Source organism: Lactuca sativa, chromosome 8, assembly GCF_002870075.4.
Source record: "Lactuca sativa cultivar Salinas chromosome 8, Lsat_Salinas_v11, whole genome shotgun sequence".
NCBI lineage: Eukaryota > Viridiplantae > Streptophyta > Magnoliopsida > Asterales > Asteraceae > Lactuca > Lactuca sativa.
Window position 1 is genome coordinate 46679355 of NC_056630.2, and position 19411 is coordinate 46698765.

Below are 19411 nucleotides of genomic sequence, written 5' to 3' on the forward strand. Positions count from 1 at the left end.
CAAAACCGTGGCTTCGTTCTTAAAAAAATCGTCTGTTAGGGTTTAGGTAGGCTCTGATACCATAATAACGATTACAGATCTTGAATCAATTGCCTTATCTTGCGTTAATGAATAAAGTCCTATATATAAATAGGGAATAAGATACCATCAGATATACCCACATATAGGGGGTATATATATATATATATATATATATATATATATATATATATATATATATATAATAGGAAATTATATAAACGATAATTACAAGATATATAAATATCTTCCTAAGATATGATTGGCTAATAAAAAGAAGACCAGGATCAGTATTGCTCTAATACCATCATAACAAATATTTTCCTTAGATTCCTCCTTTCTCATCATACAACATTATAGGGAAAATACATTAAGGAGGCCGATTAATAGGGCCGAAAACCAAGCCTATAACACAATAAAATACAATGGTAAATATAGACAGAAACTGCTTCAACATATTGTTCTATCAAATGGAATATGAGATATATTAGGAGTTTACATAGCTCTATTTCATATAATGAAATTACCATGACTACCAAGAGATATAATGTGTATCAAAACCGAAGTTTACGGAGAAAGTAATAGCTGACATACATACATTCTTCGACGAAAGCAAACCACCTCATACGCCAGTAAGGATTTACATAAAGGATTCCCAAAAATCCCATCAAAAGTGCAAACCATGTCCAAGCCAAACTCGCACCAAAGAAAACTATATCGACGTAATACCATTTTTCTTCATTTTCGTCGGCGGACAATGGTGGTTTCTTTAATGATGAATTTGGCTTCGCAGGCCTGCATGTCTTCTCCAATGGTAGTCCACAAAGAAATGGATTTCCTTTGTAGCTATCGGTGGTAAAGGTCCCAAATTGTCCTTTCCTTTCTGGGAGTCTCCCTGATAGATTATTGTTAGCAACAATGAAGACAGCCAGAAAATGTAACACAATCAGTTCCGATGGAACTCTACCACTCAAATGGTTTGATGAGATGTCCAAGCTCTCTATGTTTGCCAGATTCGAGAAAAGACTTGGTATCGGTCCTGTGAGTTGATTGTGAGACAAGTTTATAGCATGAATGTGACTCAAAAGTCCAAGTTCTTTTGGGATTGAACCAGTCAGATTGTTGCTAGAGAAATCCAATCCCGACAAGTAATCAAGGATTCCACCTTTGTAGGTGTCATACCTATTTTTCATAACAAACTGAACTTCATCTTGTTTTTCGTATGTATCATCTTCTCCGTGTAAAGGACTTTCACGTCTCTGAAGAACACTTGCATAATGGTAAAATGAGTTCCTGCCTCTAAATGAATTTGGTCTTTCTAGGAAAACAAGGTTGCCTTGGGTAGTAATATTTTGTAAGCAACTAGGTATTGAACCCGAAAGGGAATTACTAGATAGATCTATCAACCTCACGTTACTTAATTGGCACAACTGTCTAGGAATCGAACCACTAAAGTTGTTTCTCCTCAACAAAAGGATCCTTAAAATCGAGAGTTCACCTACCAAGTTTGGAATCTTGCCGGATAGCTTGTTATCACTCAGATCCAAAGTTAAAAGACTTGTCAGATTACGAAATGATTTGGGTACTGGTCCCGTGAATCTGTTAGAATTTAAATGAAGGTGCTCTATACCTCGAAAGTTTTTGCAGGATGGGATGGGTCCCGAAAAAGAATTATGTGAAATATCAAGGAAAGTGAATGGAGTTGTCCCACAAGGGAATTGACCTTCGAACATGTTGTTTCTTATCAAGAATGCATTCATCGATGGTAGTTGGCTTATCCATTCAGGAATCACGCCTGAAAACAAGTTACCACTTATATCCAACGTGTTTAACTCAGTATTGCCTGCAGACTCATTTGTGAGCACCCCTGTAAACCGGTTGTTGTCTAACAACAATATCCATAGAGCAGTTACACTGAAATTTCTTGAAAGTACCTCACCATCGAGTTTGTTATTAGATAGCACTAAAACAGTCAATCTAGGACAATCAGTGAGCAATCTCTTCGATACTTCTCCAGAGAAATTATTATCAGATAAATCCAGCACTTCTATCTCACTCAGATTACCAAGTGACAGAGGGAGATTACCCTCCAAAGAATTCCGGGACAAGTTCAGATTGGTTATATAGGGAAGGATAGTTCCTATATCAAGAGGTATAGTACCAATCAAGCGATTGTCTGACATATCCAACCACCAAGTGTTAACATTCCGATATGGTGGCATAACACCTATACCACCAAATGAATTGTTCCTTAGGTTTATATATTCCAACCTTGTATTATTCGCAATCAACCAATTTGGAAATGTCCCATCCAAAGAGTTGTGAGACATGTCAATTACCTGCAACTTATGCTGGTGAAGGAGAAAACTGAGATTACTTCTCGAACACCTGTTCAGATTGCAGTTAGAGAGCACAAGGACTTTTAACTGGAACGTTGGGATCCAATCTTTAACTTCTTGTGTTTCTACCTCAAACTTGTCATTGTCGCTTATGAATTCAACCACTTCAAGTTTTGTATGATTGAAGAACGAGCTCATTGAAAACAAACCCTCAAAGTTGTTATGACTGAGATCAACATACTCGAGAGATGTAAGATTAGCAATCATTGAAGATGGAATGTTTCCACTGAACTGGTTTAGAGAAAGGTCAAACAGCTTTAGTGATGATAAACTGCTGAAACATAGAGGCAGCTCTCCTTCGAACTTGTTTTGACTTAGATCTAACTCATGGAGGTTCTTTAACTCACAGAAACCTGCAAAGTAATAGAAAAATAGAGATAAGGTCTCCATGCTACATCAACCTAAGTGTTCTCCAAGTCTATGTAATGGCCAAACCTACTAGAATAATTCATAAAATTTCCACTTTCTGGCTATTCCTTTATAAGCTGTCATTTGAAGTATTTTAAATAGTCATAAACCATGTTGTGGGTAATTACCTAGGGGTAAAGAGCCATTCAGATCATTATCAGCAAAAGATAATACTTTCACAGAAGATAATGCTTCTATAGATGAAGGGATAGACCCAACGAATTTGTTGTTGCTCAAATCTAAGACCTCCAGACGAGAAAAGGATGCCAAACCTACATTCAAGAAAAACACTTTACCACATATATAGTTGATCTAGAAGACAAAAATGAAACCTTTTAAAATGAATAAACTATACCTTTTATTGGCAGAGTCCCATTAAAGGAATTACTTTTCAAAATTAGAACCTCCAAATCAGGAAGTTTAGGCAGGTCTGAATCAGATCAAGGTACACATCAGACTGATTTTAAATCAAGGATCACAATAGTAAAACTCACTGAAGCTTTAGGATGATAATTAATAAAATATACTGGAACTGAATCCAATTCTAGTAGCTGCAAATGTTCAGCCCTTCATTTTTATTATAGGGCAAAATGAAACAAAATGGCAACCAATAACACAAAATTTAACCATTAGGTCACTAAAGTTTTAATTGCACCCAATTGACAACCAAACTTTTTATTTTGGTTCTATCATACCATTGATAACGGTGATAGCCGGATACCAACCCACGTGGAGTCCACGTCACCGGTTGTGTCCACGTAATCAGTGGTATAATAAAACCGAAAAGAAAAGTTTGTTGGTCAATTGGATTGGATACAATTATATGAGTTTAGTGATTTAAAAAACAAATAAAATGTTATTGATTGCCATTTTATGACATTTTCATAGAAAATAAAAAAAAAACTTTTAAAAACCATTTATATATCCAAAATCTTCGATTTTGTCTCAACTTATTTGTCTTAAAAATATTCAGACCATCCATAAGACAATTAACATCTTTTTCAACAAGAAAATTTCATTTTCTTCTAACTTCATCCTTAAACACATATAACTATTTCTAAGACTTAACAATGAAGGTGGAAAAAAATGAAAAATTCTCGTTGAAAAAGATCTTAATTGTCTTGTGGCAAGTCTGAATATTTTTAAAACAAGTCAGTTAAGGCAAAACTGAAGATTTTGGATATATAAATGGTGTTTAAAAGTTTTTTTAATATTTTCTATGAAAATGTCAAATATAAACTGGATTCCAATAACATTTTATTTGCTTTTTTACATCACTAAACTTATATAATTGTATCCATTTGACCAAAAAACTTTTCTTTTTCGGTTCTAATATACCATCGATTACGTGGACACAACCAGTGACGTGGGCGCCATCTAATGGGTAAATTTTGTGTTATAGGTCACCATATTGGATCATTTTCCCTTTTTATAGTTAAGACATCTAGATGGAGACTGGAAATAACTCAAGGAGACTACAAACCTTCATCAAAAATCATCCCATCCATGTTACTATTTGCTAAAGATAGAAGTTTAAGGGATGGAAAAGCAACCAAGGACCTCAGGACGCCTTTTCTGAGCTTGTTATTATCTAGATATAAGTGCACGAGACTCCTCATGGTACCTGAAAATATTTGAAATTTGAGAGAGTACTCGTAAAACTATGGGTCCATGAAACAACATAGTTAACAAATGAGACCATTATGAATTTCCCCCAAGTGGGCTCGCTATGAGTGACATACGCTGTTTCACCGGGGAGAAGAGAGAAAAGGAATGATTCATGGTGGTGGCCCCTTTTGACTATTTGACCAGATTTTAACCCAATTCAAATCAAATTCCAACCATTTTTTATACAATTCAAACCATTTGAAACAAAAAACTAGCCGGTATTTTTTTATAAAATTCAAATTGTCAAACTTTCTTCCAACCAGTATAAATACACACTTAAACCTTCACATTTCAACACACACAACTCTCTTTACATCTCTCATAACCTCCCTCGTCGTCGACATACGATCTTCTCGAGACCATGTTATAAGCAGCCATCATCGTATGCAACTAGATACAACAAGCTATTACCAGCCAGGAAGAGGGTAGTGTGCAACATAGACAACAAAGATATATCAGAAGACTACGTGAAGACACCCACCAAAGTCTTATGCATGATTATTTTCGATGAGCATGCTATCTTTGAATGATATTCTTTCCAGCGGCGGTTCCGAATGCATAAACCTTTGTTTATACATATTTTCAAAGACATTCCTAGAGTGTCTAAATATATCCAAACTCCAGATGCGTAAGGTACGCCTGGCTTTCATCAAATTCAAAAATGTACTGTTGTACTTCATATGTTAGCATATGACACCGCCTTGATGCACTAGACGAAAGTTTTAGGATGCGTGCACGTATTGCACGAAAAAGTCTTCACACATTTTGCAAAAGTATCTTGCGTTGTACAAAGCACGCTATTTGCGTCATTGACTTGTAATGACATACAACAATTGTATTCTCATCATGCGAACATGCATGGCTTCCCCAGGATGTTAGGAAGTGTAGCTGCATGCATTGGAGATGGAATATGTATCCAAATGCATATCATGTACAATACACAAAAGGTAATTATCATTACCCGACGGCCGTACTTAAGGATGTAGCCTCACAAGATTTGTGGTTTTGCCATGCCTACTTTAGTAGACCCAATTCGATTAACGACATTAATATTCCCAATAATTAACTAATATTTAAGACTTTGCTTGATGGTATTGCCCCTGATTCTTCATTTCTACTTTGTGGAAATGAGTTCAAATTTGGGTACTATCTTATGAACGATATCTATCATGAGCTTTCTGCTTTAGCTAAAACTTTGTCGTGTCCGGATGACCCACCAGATATAAGAAAACGCAAGAAAAAACAAGGAAGAATATTGAACAAGCGTTTGGGGCACTTAAAAAGCATTGACAAATACTTGCTAAACTATCAACATTTCGTGAAGTAGAAAGAGAAATTGTCAGATAAGTCCTAATATTTTTGGAAAAGTTTCACTTTAGTCCTAAATTTTAGTTTTTGAATAGAAAAGTCCTGATTATTTGATTTTATACGATAATATGTCATTTCCTGTTAAAATAAAAACGATTTTTTTTTGTTAATTTGAGCCAAAATGAAATAATCAGGATTTTCATGTTCAAAAAATAAATATGAGACTAAAGTGAAACATTCCGAAAATATTAGGACTTTTCTGACAATTTCCCAAGTAGAAACTATGACTAGGGTAATGTATACATGTATGATATTACATAATATGATACTAGAAGATAAAGGAAGCACTATATGTGACTACGATGAGAATCAAGTCATCGCCGAGATACAATCGCTAATATATGATAGTCCAGAATTTACACAAAGAATGGGGTACTTCACAATTCTATTATCTATTGTGATCTTCACCACCATTTGACCGATCATATTTGAATGACCGACAATCTTTATCTTAATATGCCACCCGAAGATGAATTAGCAGACCAGTTTTCGGACGAAAACGTGTTGCTTCAGTTACGTTTCATTGTTTTTTATGTATTAGGTCATGTTTCGAGTTTTATTGAGTCATCTTTTTATGTTTTAAGTAATTTATTAAGTCGTATTTTAAGTCTTGTATTAAGTCATGTTTTGTAATTCAAGTATTTTAATATTAAAATGTTTGAGTTTTTAATTAATAGTTGTTAGCATGCTAAACCCACCACCACTCCCTAACATCATGCAATGCTTAGGTGGCATGCAAAAAAAATGACGCGGCAGCATGTTAAGCACACCACCACTACCTCTAATCTAAGGTCATTAGCTCATTCTATTGTTCTTAGAAACCCTATCCGCTGGGGCATTCTTTCTAATCTTCGTCTTCGTCTGTACTGTGAGACATGCAATGTCCATTAGTTCATGTTAGATCAGTAGTCAATTTGAGAGATTCTATATATTTCTTACTGATCTAATGTTTATATGAGTGAGAGAATCATTTGGTAGGTTACATTTAATTGTATAGGATTAGAGTGGCTTCTTTGTCGTAAGTATCCGAATACTCTTTTAATAAGATTCTTTTTCTTTATACTTTATTCCCTCTGTTTTATGCATTTTATTACTAATAACACCATCTATTGGTATAACCAGCATTGCTGTTGTTGGATTACTTAAGTATACGTTGGTACATTTTTTATGTTAAAAGTATTAGTCGATCATATCTTAGAAAGATATTTATATATCTTGTAATTATCTTTTATATAATTTCCTATTATATACCCCCATATGTGGGTATATCTGATTGTATCTTATTCCTATATATAGGGCTTTATTCATTAACAGAGGATATCAATTCATTATCTATAATCATTGTTAAAAAGATATATTTTTCACCACATGCAGATTAGGAGTAGAATACAACTTTACCATTAAATTCTAGCGTTTCAAGATTGCTGTTGCTCAAGTCAAGCGTTTTTAACTCTTTCAAAAGTGATATTTCTGCACAAGGAGAATGAAAAGTTATAACTAGTGAAATCAGGATGAGCTTTTAGTTGTTAAGCACATATATGCAATGACGAAAACATTTCAAAGAACCATGCCTTGTGTAGGAAAGGAGTTTCCTGAAAGGGTAGACCATTGAAGATTAAGTTTTTTGAGGGATGGAAGAGCACTTAGGCATGAAATGATGCTACTATTAAAATTGATTTCAAGAGCTACACTCTCCAGCCTTTTCAATTTTGATAACTGCTTACAATCTAGAAAGGAATAAGTTCGTGAAATGAAGACAAGAGAAGAAGCTATATCTGAAATATTTGTATATTACCATGGTTATGAGAACCTGAATAATCTTTACCTTGGATAGTTGAGGTGTCATTAAAGTTATTTTTACTTAAATCCAAAACCTCCAGGTTTTTAAGATTAGCTAATTCTGCCAAGAGAAAACAAAAGAAATTAACGTGTAATTAAACTCACAAAAACAAGTTAGGCATTTTGCTCAAAACCTAACGCAAACGATTAATATAATGTTTCAAAGAACTGAAATTTGTATAATGTATAAACAAAAGAATCATACCTCCTCTAAAAGAATCATAACTTGTTTTTTTTTTTTTTTAAAAAAAAAAGCATGTGCAGGTGTATGCACATTTTTTTGTACATGTGCATATCACAAAAAAATATGTATGTCTCAAATATCCATTTTTTTCAAAAATATAAACTTTCACTGAATTTTTCAAAAAAAAAAAAAAAAAACCAAACTTTTTTTGTGCATAAGCAGTATTTGCTTTATTGCTCAATTTTTTTTTTCTTTTTTGTTGAGAAACAAAAGAGTAGCTGGATAAAAGACTGAGACACGTTGATTACATTGATATCAGCTATTATGTTTGATATCAGTTTTTTATTCTTGTTCTAGACACAATATTTACTCAATTTTTTAGTCTTGTTTTCTGGGGTACAAACTGGATAAAAGATTTGGAAATGTTTATTAAATTGATATAAGCTATTAAGTTTGATGGTGATGATTTTAGCTATGCTCCAATTTTAGAAGGCCTTGATTAAGTTCTAATAGAAGAGTTGTGTTATTATATAGTGGTTATCTACAAAATACTCTACTATATTTCAAATGTGCATAGTTGTGTTATTATTTTTGGTTATCATTAAAAAGTCCTAAACTCAATACCAATGAACTATATATGTCCATATTAAATATACGTAAAGATAAAATGAAAGAATGGATACATAATAAACAAGCATGGTGTTTTGGATAAGAATTTACATATTATTAAATTGACACTTTTCTTGTTAAGCAAATAAAACTTAGGACTTTTCAATAAACTAGACCAAATTATTGACACTTTTCTAATGATAACCCTTTGATCAACTATAGAAAAGTGTGCAAAAGGAAAAGATAGAACCTTTAGCTGGAAACGATCCATAAAAATTGTTGGCCAAAAGTACTAGCACCTTAAGTGATGGAAAGGCTCTCAAAGTGGGTAAGATGCTTTGATTAAAACTATTATACCCAAGATTCAAAATTTTCAACTTCCTCAATCGGGAAAGACTCTCCAAACCTGCATTGAAGTTTTCTATGAGTTCTCTTTTGTTGCAAACCTGGTATAGATAAGGAGTATATTTCCTTTTTAATGAACATAGTAAAAATCATTTTTATGATAAGAGAAAGCGTTTGACACCGATCAGTTTGGAGTTTGGACTTATAAACCATCTTTATTTCTTACACTCCTATGTAAGACTAAGTGACTAACATAAAGTAATAAAAGACTATATTTCTTAAAGGGGATAATTATTGCTGAAAACTTGGTGATTATCTTGATATATGAAAACAACAGTCATGATGACTAATTGACTAGATAATTTGTTTGCTAATTAAATGATAATCTGCCACTTTTCTTTTTGATCAATGAGTACCTAGTGATCCCATTCAATCTAGTTTATCCTTCCAACCAAAAACAGACAGAAATAAACCTGTTTGTATGAACGAAGGGCTGTGTGTCCATAGCTTCAACCCTTTGGTGTTGGAAGATTGGATATTAAAATTTTACAGGGTTGATATTTTAAATCCACTCCTCAATTTTCATGCTTCTTTCAAAGTGACGCCTCACAAGTCACATCAATAATATAATGACATTGTTTACCTTGCCTTTCGAAAGTGCCTTCACCGTAGGTGAGATCCAACATCTCCAAGTTTTCCAAAGCTGCTAATTCTGCATATATATATATATATATATATATATATATATATATATATATATATATATATATATATATATATATATATATATATATATATATATATATAGAGAGAGAGAGAGAGAGAGAGAGAGAGAGAGAGAGAGAGAACCATGAACAGGGAAGTTAGATCCTTCCATGGAATTGTCACTAAGATCGATAAATCTCAGTGATGTGATTGTACCCAATGGACGAAAGATGGTGATGTTTTCAATATTATTGCCGGCCAGGTTCAGCATCTCCAGCTTCTTCAAACTAGACAACTTTCCTAGTCCTGAAAGAAAATATATATTAGACAAAATTTCACAGATTTCTATTCACATATTGAGTGATCATATATGATTATGATAGTTAGTGGTAGAAGAGTTGGTGGTGATAGAGGTGGCGGTGATATAACTGACGGAGGTGAGAGTGGTGGGGTTGGCTTGTGTTAGAGGTGATGGTGGCGGAGGAGAAAGGAACGGACGTCATTATGTAATCATTTATGATTATAACAGCCATGTCGCACCTATACGCAAAGGGTTAGAATAGCAGATGTAAAATATATGACTGAGATTCAATCTAAAGATCTCTATTTTATTTTTAATCTCAACGGAACGTGTGTGTATATATATATATATATATATATATATATATATATATATATATATATATATATATATATATATTAGTTTATAACCCGTAGGAACCACGGTTACAAAATTAATTAAATTTTTATAGTAAAAACTTAAAATTATTAATTAATTATTTTAAATAAATTATTAATTAAGAGTTTTTTAGTTATATAAATTTTAATCATTGATTTAAATAAATATGTGAAATTATATCATTTGTATTATTTTTATTTTAATTTTTATTCTAATGTTATTAATTTAATGTAATTAAAGTGGAAGTTTTAAAATTTGAAATTTGAAATGAAGTTGACAAGTAGCATACATTAATTAGGAGATATAATAAGGCGACACATGACAAAATGAGAATAAAATATGCATTAATTAGGAGGCCTAATAATATGACACATGTCAAAAAGAGAATAAAACTATTCTTTTATTAGAATAGGAATATATATATATATATATATATATATATATATATATATATATATATATATATATATATATATATATATATATATATATATATATATATATATATATATATATAAGTGGAAGACTTACATAGTCAAAGTAAGTCTTAAAAGTCTAGTCAAGTCAAGTCAAATGGGACGTATTTTCCTTATTATTACATATTATACATGGCCAAGTGAGAATATATAAGCCCACCTTCTTTGACGAATTTTGATTATCGTTTATCTAGATATTAACAAAAAGACAATTGTATATCGGTAAGATGTGATCGAGGCCGAACGGGTGTAAAGCCACAACGAACCAACAAACCAGAGAAAAGGGATTTAAAAAGGATCGGACCAAAAAAAAAATAAACAGTTGAAAAGTTGAAAAAAAAGACAGAAACAACACGTTGAAGTTAAATGTTTGATATAGCGGGTGTACATAAGTTGGACTGATTAGAATAAAATCAATATGTGACTAGGTTTTTTTTTTATAGCTTTAAAGTTTGCTTGAGCTACTTCAATTAATAAAATCTTTAATTGTTTAAAGATAACATATTAAATTGTATTAATTGTTTTAAAAAAAAATTGTATTTGGTGTTTTAAGTATTTTGTGATTTTTTTACAATTTTGGTTCTAAAAATGTTTCTTTAGTAATTATATATTTTTGGGATAAAAAAATAAAATCAACTAGACTCGATAAATAGATATTGTACTTGGAAAATTGACAAAAACCTCAAATATTAATAAATAAATAAACTATGTGAGACCAATCGACCAAACTTGCAAAAATTATCTAAAACTAAGAACCAAAAATATAATTTATTGAAATAAATAAACAAAACAAATAAATAAATAAATAATAATAAAGAGATATATGATTGTTTTTTTGGTTAGAATTACCATATTCAAAATTGGGTAAAAAATGAAATGGTACCTGTCTTCTCAATGCCATTATCCAGAAGATCATACGCCAAATTAAGGTTCGTGAGCTCCTGGAAATGAAGAAACAAAGAGATATTAAGCTCCCAATACTTCTGGCTGAAATCTTCGTACACTATCTCAAACAAATGATCCAACGTCAGATCCGTTATTCGCCCGGTGGTACTGTTGCACGTCACCCTCTCCCAGTGACAACATTCGCGGCCACCATGATCAGTCCATGTCGGAAGAAGATCATCTGCATCAGCACAGTGTGATTTTACTGAAGCTTTGATTTCCAGCAGCGCCGCTCTCTCTTCTTCTATGCAAGCACCGTATATTTGTGTAATCATGAGAATCAGTAGAAGTAATATCTTTAGGTAACCGATGGTAGACCGGTTCTTCATTATGGGATTGCGACTATCTAGACAAACTGTGCGGTGGTTTTGTAGATAAAAGGGGTATATATATACACCGGCAAAGCAAACATTTTCATTTTCTTTCTATTTATTATTAGGCAAATTGAATAATCTAACAATTATAAACCAAGCAATGGAAAAAATAAACACTTTTTTTTTTTAAATGACTATCCTATTTGAAAACGGCATTTCTTAACTGAGTTAAATAAAAAAAATAAATATCAAAATGTAAACATTAGGTTTAGTTTAAAGTTAATTTTTAAAATACGGAAAAAAACATATTTATTACATTTAATAATATAAGTATATGTATTACATGACTTTTTAATTTTAAAAATTAAAAAAACTTAGAAATTGACATGCAGATACTATTTATTTCAAAAATATCACAAAATAACAAATATCAAAATTTACGAGAAAGTGACATATAACAAAATCAGTTTTCATTTATTAGAGTAGGTTGTCATTTTAAAGTTGGTGGTGGTTGGTAGAATCTAACATCGAACATTTTAAATTGAAAAAATATATTTTGGAGTACTTGCTTTGAATGTACAGACATTTCGAAGTTATGTTCTGTTTAATATAAAGGTATTTTTATTGTTATTTTTGCTGTATAATCCAATAAAGCTTTTTTATACTAAAAAATGAGTTTGTATAAAGAATTTTTTAGAATGCATGTTTCCCATGATAGAAATCTCCTATCTTAATAAAAGAAACCTTTTGATGACATGTCACTCTCACAATTCATTTTCAATTCATTGTTAAATTACTTCAATACCCTTGATTATTTTAAATTTGGTATTCCTTAATTGCATATCCTACTATCTTAAATTAAATTTCACAAATTTGACTTTTTTAATTTTAATTTGAATTTACGTTTAGAAAGGTTGGAATATGATAAGTTTTAAATGCAATTCAAAATCAACAATACCATCAACACATTTATAATGCTTAAAATTCGAAATTATTATAGAAATTTGTTAAATAAAATCCCATGATATCAGAACCATTTCTGTGAATATCATTATAAACTTATAGTTTAGAGTTTTGACCGACCATTTATACAAATTTGTAACTAATAGGGGATAATACAAAAAACATGATTTGTAATACTTTGATTTATTTTAAACAACATTATAGAGATGACATTTTACTCTCAATTTGATATTACTATCTTTGATTTATTGTAAAAAAACATTATGGAGATGATTTTTTTTACAAATAATAGCATTCTACTTTGATTTATTTTTAAAAAACATTATGTTATAAACAAGTGATAACGTTTACTTTTAATTTGATATTACTACCGCCATAACTTCACCACCATTAGATGTTCAAATAACAATATGATAATTTGAAATTTTTGATAACAAGGCATGAGCTAAAAAAATTGATAATTTGAAACAAGACATAATATGGAAATAAAAAAAACAACATTATTTTCCAACACTAAATATCTGAAACAATGTATAATCTAATTAAAAAAATATGAAACAAAGCATATTTTGAAAAATCTGAAACAACAATAAAGTTACAATAAAGTTCCAACACCAAGCACTTTCAATCCTTATTTTTGTTTAAGGTTTAACCAAATCTTAGTTTCAGATTAGGTCTAAGTTATTTAGCAATAAAGTAGGAATGAGTTGAACAAATTGAATCACCTGGTGTAAGTAGAGTGAGAGTAAACCAAAGAAGTTAAAAAAATCTTATAAATAATTTAAATGTTTTATAAATATTTTACCCGTGGTTCCCACGGGTTGTAACCTAGTTGGAAATAAATAAAGGGCTCTATGCAGTATATTGCTCCAAACTATACATATTTTGGTGTAGATATAGGCAGTAATATCAACTTTTGTGGGTTAATTACGTTAGTTGCTTCGAAGTCCAGATTACACACTAATCAAATATGTTTATTTTTTCTGTATCCTAGATCAAATATAGTTATGCAGATTGTTGACGATAATTGTCAAATATTTTCTTAGTTTTGTTAGTAATATGTCTCCTAACATAATACAATTGTTTGTTGTTAATCATGTCATGGAAAATGGTGTTATCGATTTCCAAGGGAAAACTGTTCCGATGGCAATGGTTCTTTCCATGCTAGAAATAATCAAATTTGTAATTTATTACCTATAACATTAAATCATGTTCCTTCTTACAATGGGCCTGTAAAAGGGGGTGGATTTAGGTATAAAGGTAAGGTTGTTGTTGATGTTGGTCCAAGAGTCGATGTTGATTAATCTGTAAATGTAAATTATCAGGCAAAAACTAATGGCATTGGTTGATGATGGTAATATAATTCCACATGGAGACCTAGTGAAACAATTTTAGAGCTTCACTAAATTTGCTAGGGAGGAGACTGAATCTGAAAATGAGAAAACTAATCCCCGACAAGTACGAAAGGCCCGGTAGGATAAGTGTTCTTATTGTTTTTCAGATTCTGGATAAACAAAAACCACTCATTGGAGGATGCTTGATCCCTTACCATTGCCTGAGTTATCATCAAAAATGTAAAAGTGTCGTAGTCAACAATCATTATTTGTATGTGAAGTTGTTTCAGTTGTTCAAAAGCAAAGAAGACTGTAAGCTTAATTTGGGATTCAAATGTGTTACTAACGACTTTCAAATGAGAGTGGGCAAATCGATAAAAGATTGATTTAAAGTTGTTTCTTTGCAAAATATTGTAAATAGCAGTTAAGGTCTACAAAAGATTAAGACATTATATCATTTCAAGTCACTAAACTATCGAAAAGCCACACTTGCTCAAACACACAAGTCTGTCCCCTTCATTGCCAAGCCAACAAAAAAGTGTTGGGTCATTTTTTGAAGGACACATTAGTTTATATACATGGAATATGTTGCGAGGAAAACATATTCAACAAACTTTAAATGACCGTATTAGTGTATATATTTCGTACAAGCAAGCATGGAGTGCAAAAATGTATGTTATAAATTTTTTAGATGGACCCCTAAAGAAAGCTTTCAAAGACTTCCTTTATATTGTTACAATTTAATGCGGAAGAATCTAACGACCGTTGCACATATAAAGACATATAACAACAACAAATTTGAATATGTTTTCTCCACTATCGGTAATCCCTCTTATCTTATAGTTCTCTATCTAGCTGCATTCTAACACCCTCTTTAGGCTCTTCGGTATTCCTTCATGACTGAGGCGACAAGTCGCTTTCTTGCCCTATTCTGAATAGAACTGGAGCCGGATTTGTTTAAGAAGGTAAGCTACAATACAATCTCTCTTTCTGGCACAAAGAATGCTTACTGACAGCAGCGATATTGAAGGTATACAGTTCGATAGATTGGTATTGAAGTGAGATATTCAATCCTCTTTCTATTGAATGGTATTTCACTGCCTTTCATGTACAAGTATTGCAACTGAGACTAAGAGACAAGGGAGATCCCATTGAACTTGCCTTGATTTAATGAAGGCTAGCTAACTTCGATACTGAATGAACTCGCATGTTGCTTCCTTGTGCTTCTAAGATCGCTAGCAATTTTCAACTTTCTCCTTAGGCGCATGTCTCAGCAACACAAAACGAGGGTTTCGCTCGTTATAGGACTTGACCAAACATCTCACGACACGAGCTGACGACAGCCATACAACACCTGATGAAAGTCAGTACCATCCCGTTAAGGAGAGGTTTTCTTGTTCATATGTCAAGGGCTGGTAAGGTTTTGCGCGTTGTATCGAATTAAACCACATGATCCACCGCTTGTGCAGGCCCCCATCAATTCCTTTGAGTTTCGGTCTTGCGACCGTACTCCCCAGGCGGAGTGTTTCACGCGTTAGCTGGGCCCCTGATCCGCGTAGACCAAGGGCGAACACTCATCGTTTACAGCATGGTTGTGGTATTATTCCGTATGTATATTTTTTATACTTCTTATACATGTATTGGATCTAATTACTAAAATATTATATTATTGTGTAGATTTAAGCTTTTCAAACATGCGTGCGTCCTATTATTCTCATTGACAAATCCCACCTACAAGGGACATACTTGGGATCTATGTTTCTAGCAGTATCCATGGACGGTAATAACCTAATCCTTAAAATAGCATTTGGCATTAGAAAAACATAAAGTGTGGAATCTTGGATATGATTTTTATCGAGACTGAAAGAATGTAATTTATATATGGTCCATTTGGCTATCATATATATAATAGAGCCAATTTTATTGAAATGTTTATTCAAGTCATGTTCCCAAACACATACCATGTACTCTTTTGTCACCATTTGTTCATGAATATACGAACAAATATCGACAAACAAGATAAAAATCAAATTTTTTTCTTTGAGAGGCATGCAAAGCTTACTGAGAGTCTGATTTGAAAGATAGTTTGGGTAGGCTATGATGTGATCTGGCTGATGATTTTCGTACATGTATAGAAAAAATCGGTAGCCATAAATGGGCTGGGGAGTGTTTATTTGGGGTTCGTTATAATTTAATGACATCAAACAACGTGGAGTCCGTCAATACATTATCAAAAGATGCACGGAAACTACCAATAATAATGTTGATTCACTTTTTTCGATTAAAAATGTGGCAATGGTGGTGTCAATGGCATAACATTATTGGTATATAAATAAATTATAGGCTTATTGACATAAAAGCACATGAAAATTTCACTTTTGGATTTAAATAACCAATATTGGCAGTATTGGCCACGACGTGGTGGAGGCTGGCATGAAAACCCTATTTTTCCGGATTTGCTTCCTATTTAAAGGAATCAAGAGGCTAGTGTTTGGTCATCCTTAGCCTCCATCAGTTCTCTCAAGCCCCCAAAGAAACCCTTATCACTTTCCTCCATTATTGAGTTAGTTTTGGTGCTCCTTGAAGCTAAAGAAGGAGAAAGGAAGCAAAGATCAAGCAAGAAAGTCTCCATTCTTCACTCTAGCACTCTTCTGGACCTTTGTAAATGTCTAAGACTCATCTTTTCTGGTCAACAGGTTTGCCATTTAAGTCTGCATCAATTTTGTATCCAAAAGCCATTGGGGTTTTTACGGTATTGGGTTTGCCCATTGAAAAGCGAGTGAGTAGGTTTTTGACATAATTCTCTTGGTTGATGAAATTGTCATCAGTTGACTGTTTGATTTGAAGTCTGAGAAAAGTAGTCATCTCCCCAATCATGCTCATTTCAAATTTGCTCTTCATTAGATCTGCAAACTTAACACTCAAAGATTCATCAGTAGAACCGAAAATAATGTCATCAACATATATTTGTACAATTAAAAGATGAATATTAAAGATTTTACAAAAGAGGGTTTGATCGATTGAACCTCTTTTAAAACCTGATTCTTCGAAAAAAGTTGACAACATGGCATACCAGGCTCGGGGTGCTTGTTTCAAGCCATAGACAACTTTCTGCAATTTAAAGTTGTGATCTGGAAATTTAGGATCTTCGAAAATTGGTGGTTGTTGGATGTATACTTCACGATCTATCTCTCCATGTAGGAATGCACATTTAACGTCTATTTGGAATACTTTGAAGTTCTTATGTGCAACATATGCAAGAAAGATGTGAATTGCTTCAATTTTGGAAACTAGAGCATATGTTTCATTGTACGTAGTCGATTCCTTTTTGTTGTGAATATTCTTTGACTACAATACGTGCCTTGTTTCGACAAATGATTCTTTGATCATCAGTCTTGTTTCTGTATACCCATCTTGAACCTATAATAGTAACATCGGGTGGGGTAGGAACAAGATTCCATACGTTATTTCTTTCAAATTCTGCTAGATCTTCTTGCATAGCTTTTACCCAGTCTGGATCTTTCAGAGCAAAATGTATGGTTTTGGGTTCAGTCATGGATAAAAAAGGCTCCAAATAAACATTCATTTGTGGATGCTGCTCTGGTTTGAATGCCTGAGTTGGGTTCTATGGTGATTTGGTCTATAGTATGATTTCTGGTCCACTTTATTAAGCGATTCTCTTCTTCTATAATAACTGGAATTTCAGTATCCCATTGTTCTTCTCTGGGTGTTTTATCTTGGACTAGGTTTGAAGGTTCACCCATAAATGATGCATTAGGATTCTTTTGGCTATTTGTGGATGGGGTGTTCAAAGGAGGATTTGGTGGTTGTTCCAAAATGGAAGTATGGGTTGGTGGTTCCCCCTCGTATTAATTTGCATCATTTTGGTTTGTTTGTGGAATTCCTTCACTAGGTGTTCTTGTAGAATCAATTGAAGTAGTTAGAAGTTCAGAATTGTAAGCGGTTTTGGGTTGTTCAAAAAGTAAATCAAGATCGATTTCAATGTCTATTTCAGGAGATGGTGTTTGTTGAATTAGATTTTGAAAAATATTATCAATCATTTTAGAACCAAAATGTTCACAATCCAATTTTCTGACATAAAATTCATCGAAATGTACATCAGTACTTTCTTCAATTACTCTGGTACATTTGTTCACTACTCGATAAGAAGCTGAGGAATACGAGTAACCAAGGAAAATTCCTTTGTACAACCTTGATTCAAATTTTGAAAGGTGATCTTTATTATTCTTTACGAAGCATCGACAACCAAAAATATGAAAAAATTTGATGTTTGGTTTTCGGTTGTTGATGACTTCATATGGTGTTTATGAAGATGTTCATAGATTAAGGAAAGATTTTGAGTGTAGCAAGCAATGGCTCTTGCTTCTGCCCATAAGTATTGTGGCATATCAGCGAAGATAAGCATTGATCTTGCAGCTTCACATAGAGTTATGTTCCTTCTTTTGATACATCTCATCTTTCTTTCAGATCTCCTTTTCCAACTGTTGGATCTGCTTCTCATGACGAATATGAGTTTTCTTGATGAGTTGCAAGCATTCAACATATCGTCATGAACCTTTAACATCTTGGTGATGGTGTCAAGATAGTGATCGACACTTTCATCATATTTCTTCTCAACTCCCTCAATGGTGTGTTTGAGCCTTAAGGAAATGAGTTGATCCAGTTGAGCTTCGTGTTCTTCAATAGAGGGTCCGGACATGGTTACTAAGGACTGGAGAATGGCATCAAGTTTCGAATCCAGTCCGCAAACCTTTTCGTCTATTTTGGAGTTGAGTCCAAAAACTGAAGCTTCAAGTGTATCCACCTTCTTCATGGTGTCTGATACATTGGATTGGATGTCAAGAAGAGAAAACGGATCAATGTAGTCTCCTGCGGAGGATCCGGTGTCTGATTTGGAGTGTTGAGGCTTGTGTTTGTGAGGTTCCGGGTTAACTGAAGGACCAGGCTTGTTGGTAGCAGCAACATCTTGAAGTTTCTGAGTAGATTTAGTTTCATTGGCATGAGTGGATGAGGGTGATCCGAAGTAAAAAGATGATTTTGATGAGGATGGCTTGGATTGAAATTGCACAGTGGGTAGAATATGAGTGTCAACAACAGTTGTACCATCTTCATTAAACATCACTTCTTTGGAAAGTT

The 19411-nt window shown here is 32.9% G+C and overlaps 1 protein-coding gene across 2 annotated transcripts; it reads right to left on the reverse strand.

The window, feature by feature from the left end:
* Window positions 1–325: 325 nt before the first annotated feature.
* On the reverse strand, window positions 326–12045 carry LOC111918206 (receptor like protein 21). 2 transcript variants are annotated; one of them, XM_052767101.1, is made up of 11 exons: window positions 11582–12045; window positions 9688–9849; window positions 9482–9550; window positions 8744–8899; window positions 7687–7761; window positions 7433–7588; window positions 7260–7331; window positions 4309–4449; window positions 3181–3255; window positions 2954–3097; window positions 326–2770 (listed from the first exon to the last, which is right to left on the reverse strand). In XM_052767101.1, the coding sequence occupies exons 1-11, from the start codon at window positions 11970–11972 to the stop codon at window positions 573–575; spliced, it is 3639 nt and encodes a 1212-aa protein (XP_052623061.1). In that variant the 5' UTR covers window positions 11973–12045; the 3' UTR covers window positions 326–572. The 2 variants fall into 2 exon arrangements, with proteins under 2 accessions (XP_052623061.1, XP_052623062.1); XM_052767102.1 differs by lacking the exon at window positions 7433–7588.
* Between the last annotated feature and the right edge of the window lie 7366 nt (window positions 12046–19411).

Bases quoted from the DNA above. Each gene is read 5' to 3' on its own strand.
- LOC111918206 (XM_052767101.1), bottom strand. From the start codon at position 11,972: ATGAAGAACCGGTCTACCATCGGTTACCTAAAGATATTACTTCTACTG. The intron at 8,900-9,481 runs GTAAACAATGTC...ACTTCAATGCAG, and splicing joins AGGCACTTTCGAAAGGCAAG to GTTTGGAGAGTCTTTCCCGA. The intron at 7,589-7,686 runs GTAAAGATTATT...ATTCCTTTCTAG, and splicing joins TGACACCTCAACTATCCAAG to ATTGTAAGCAGTTATCAAAA.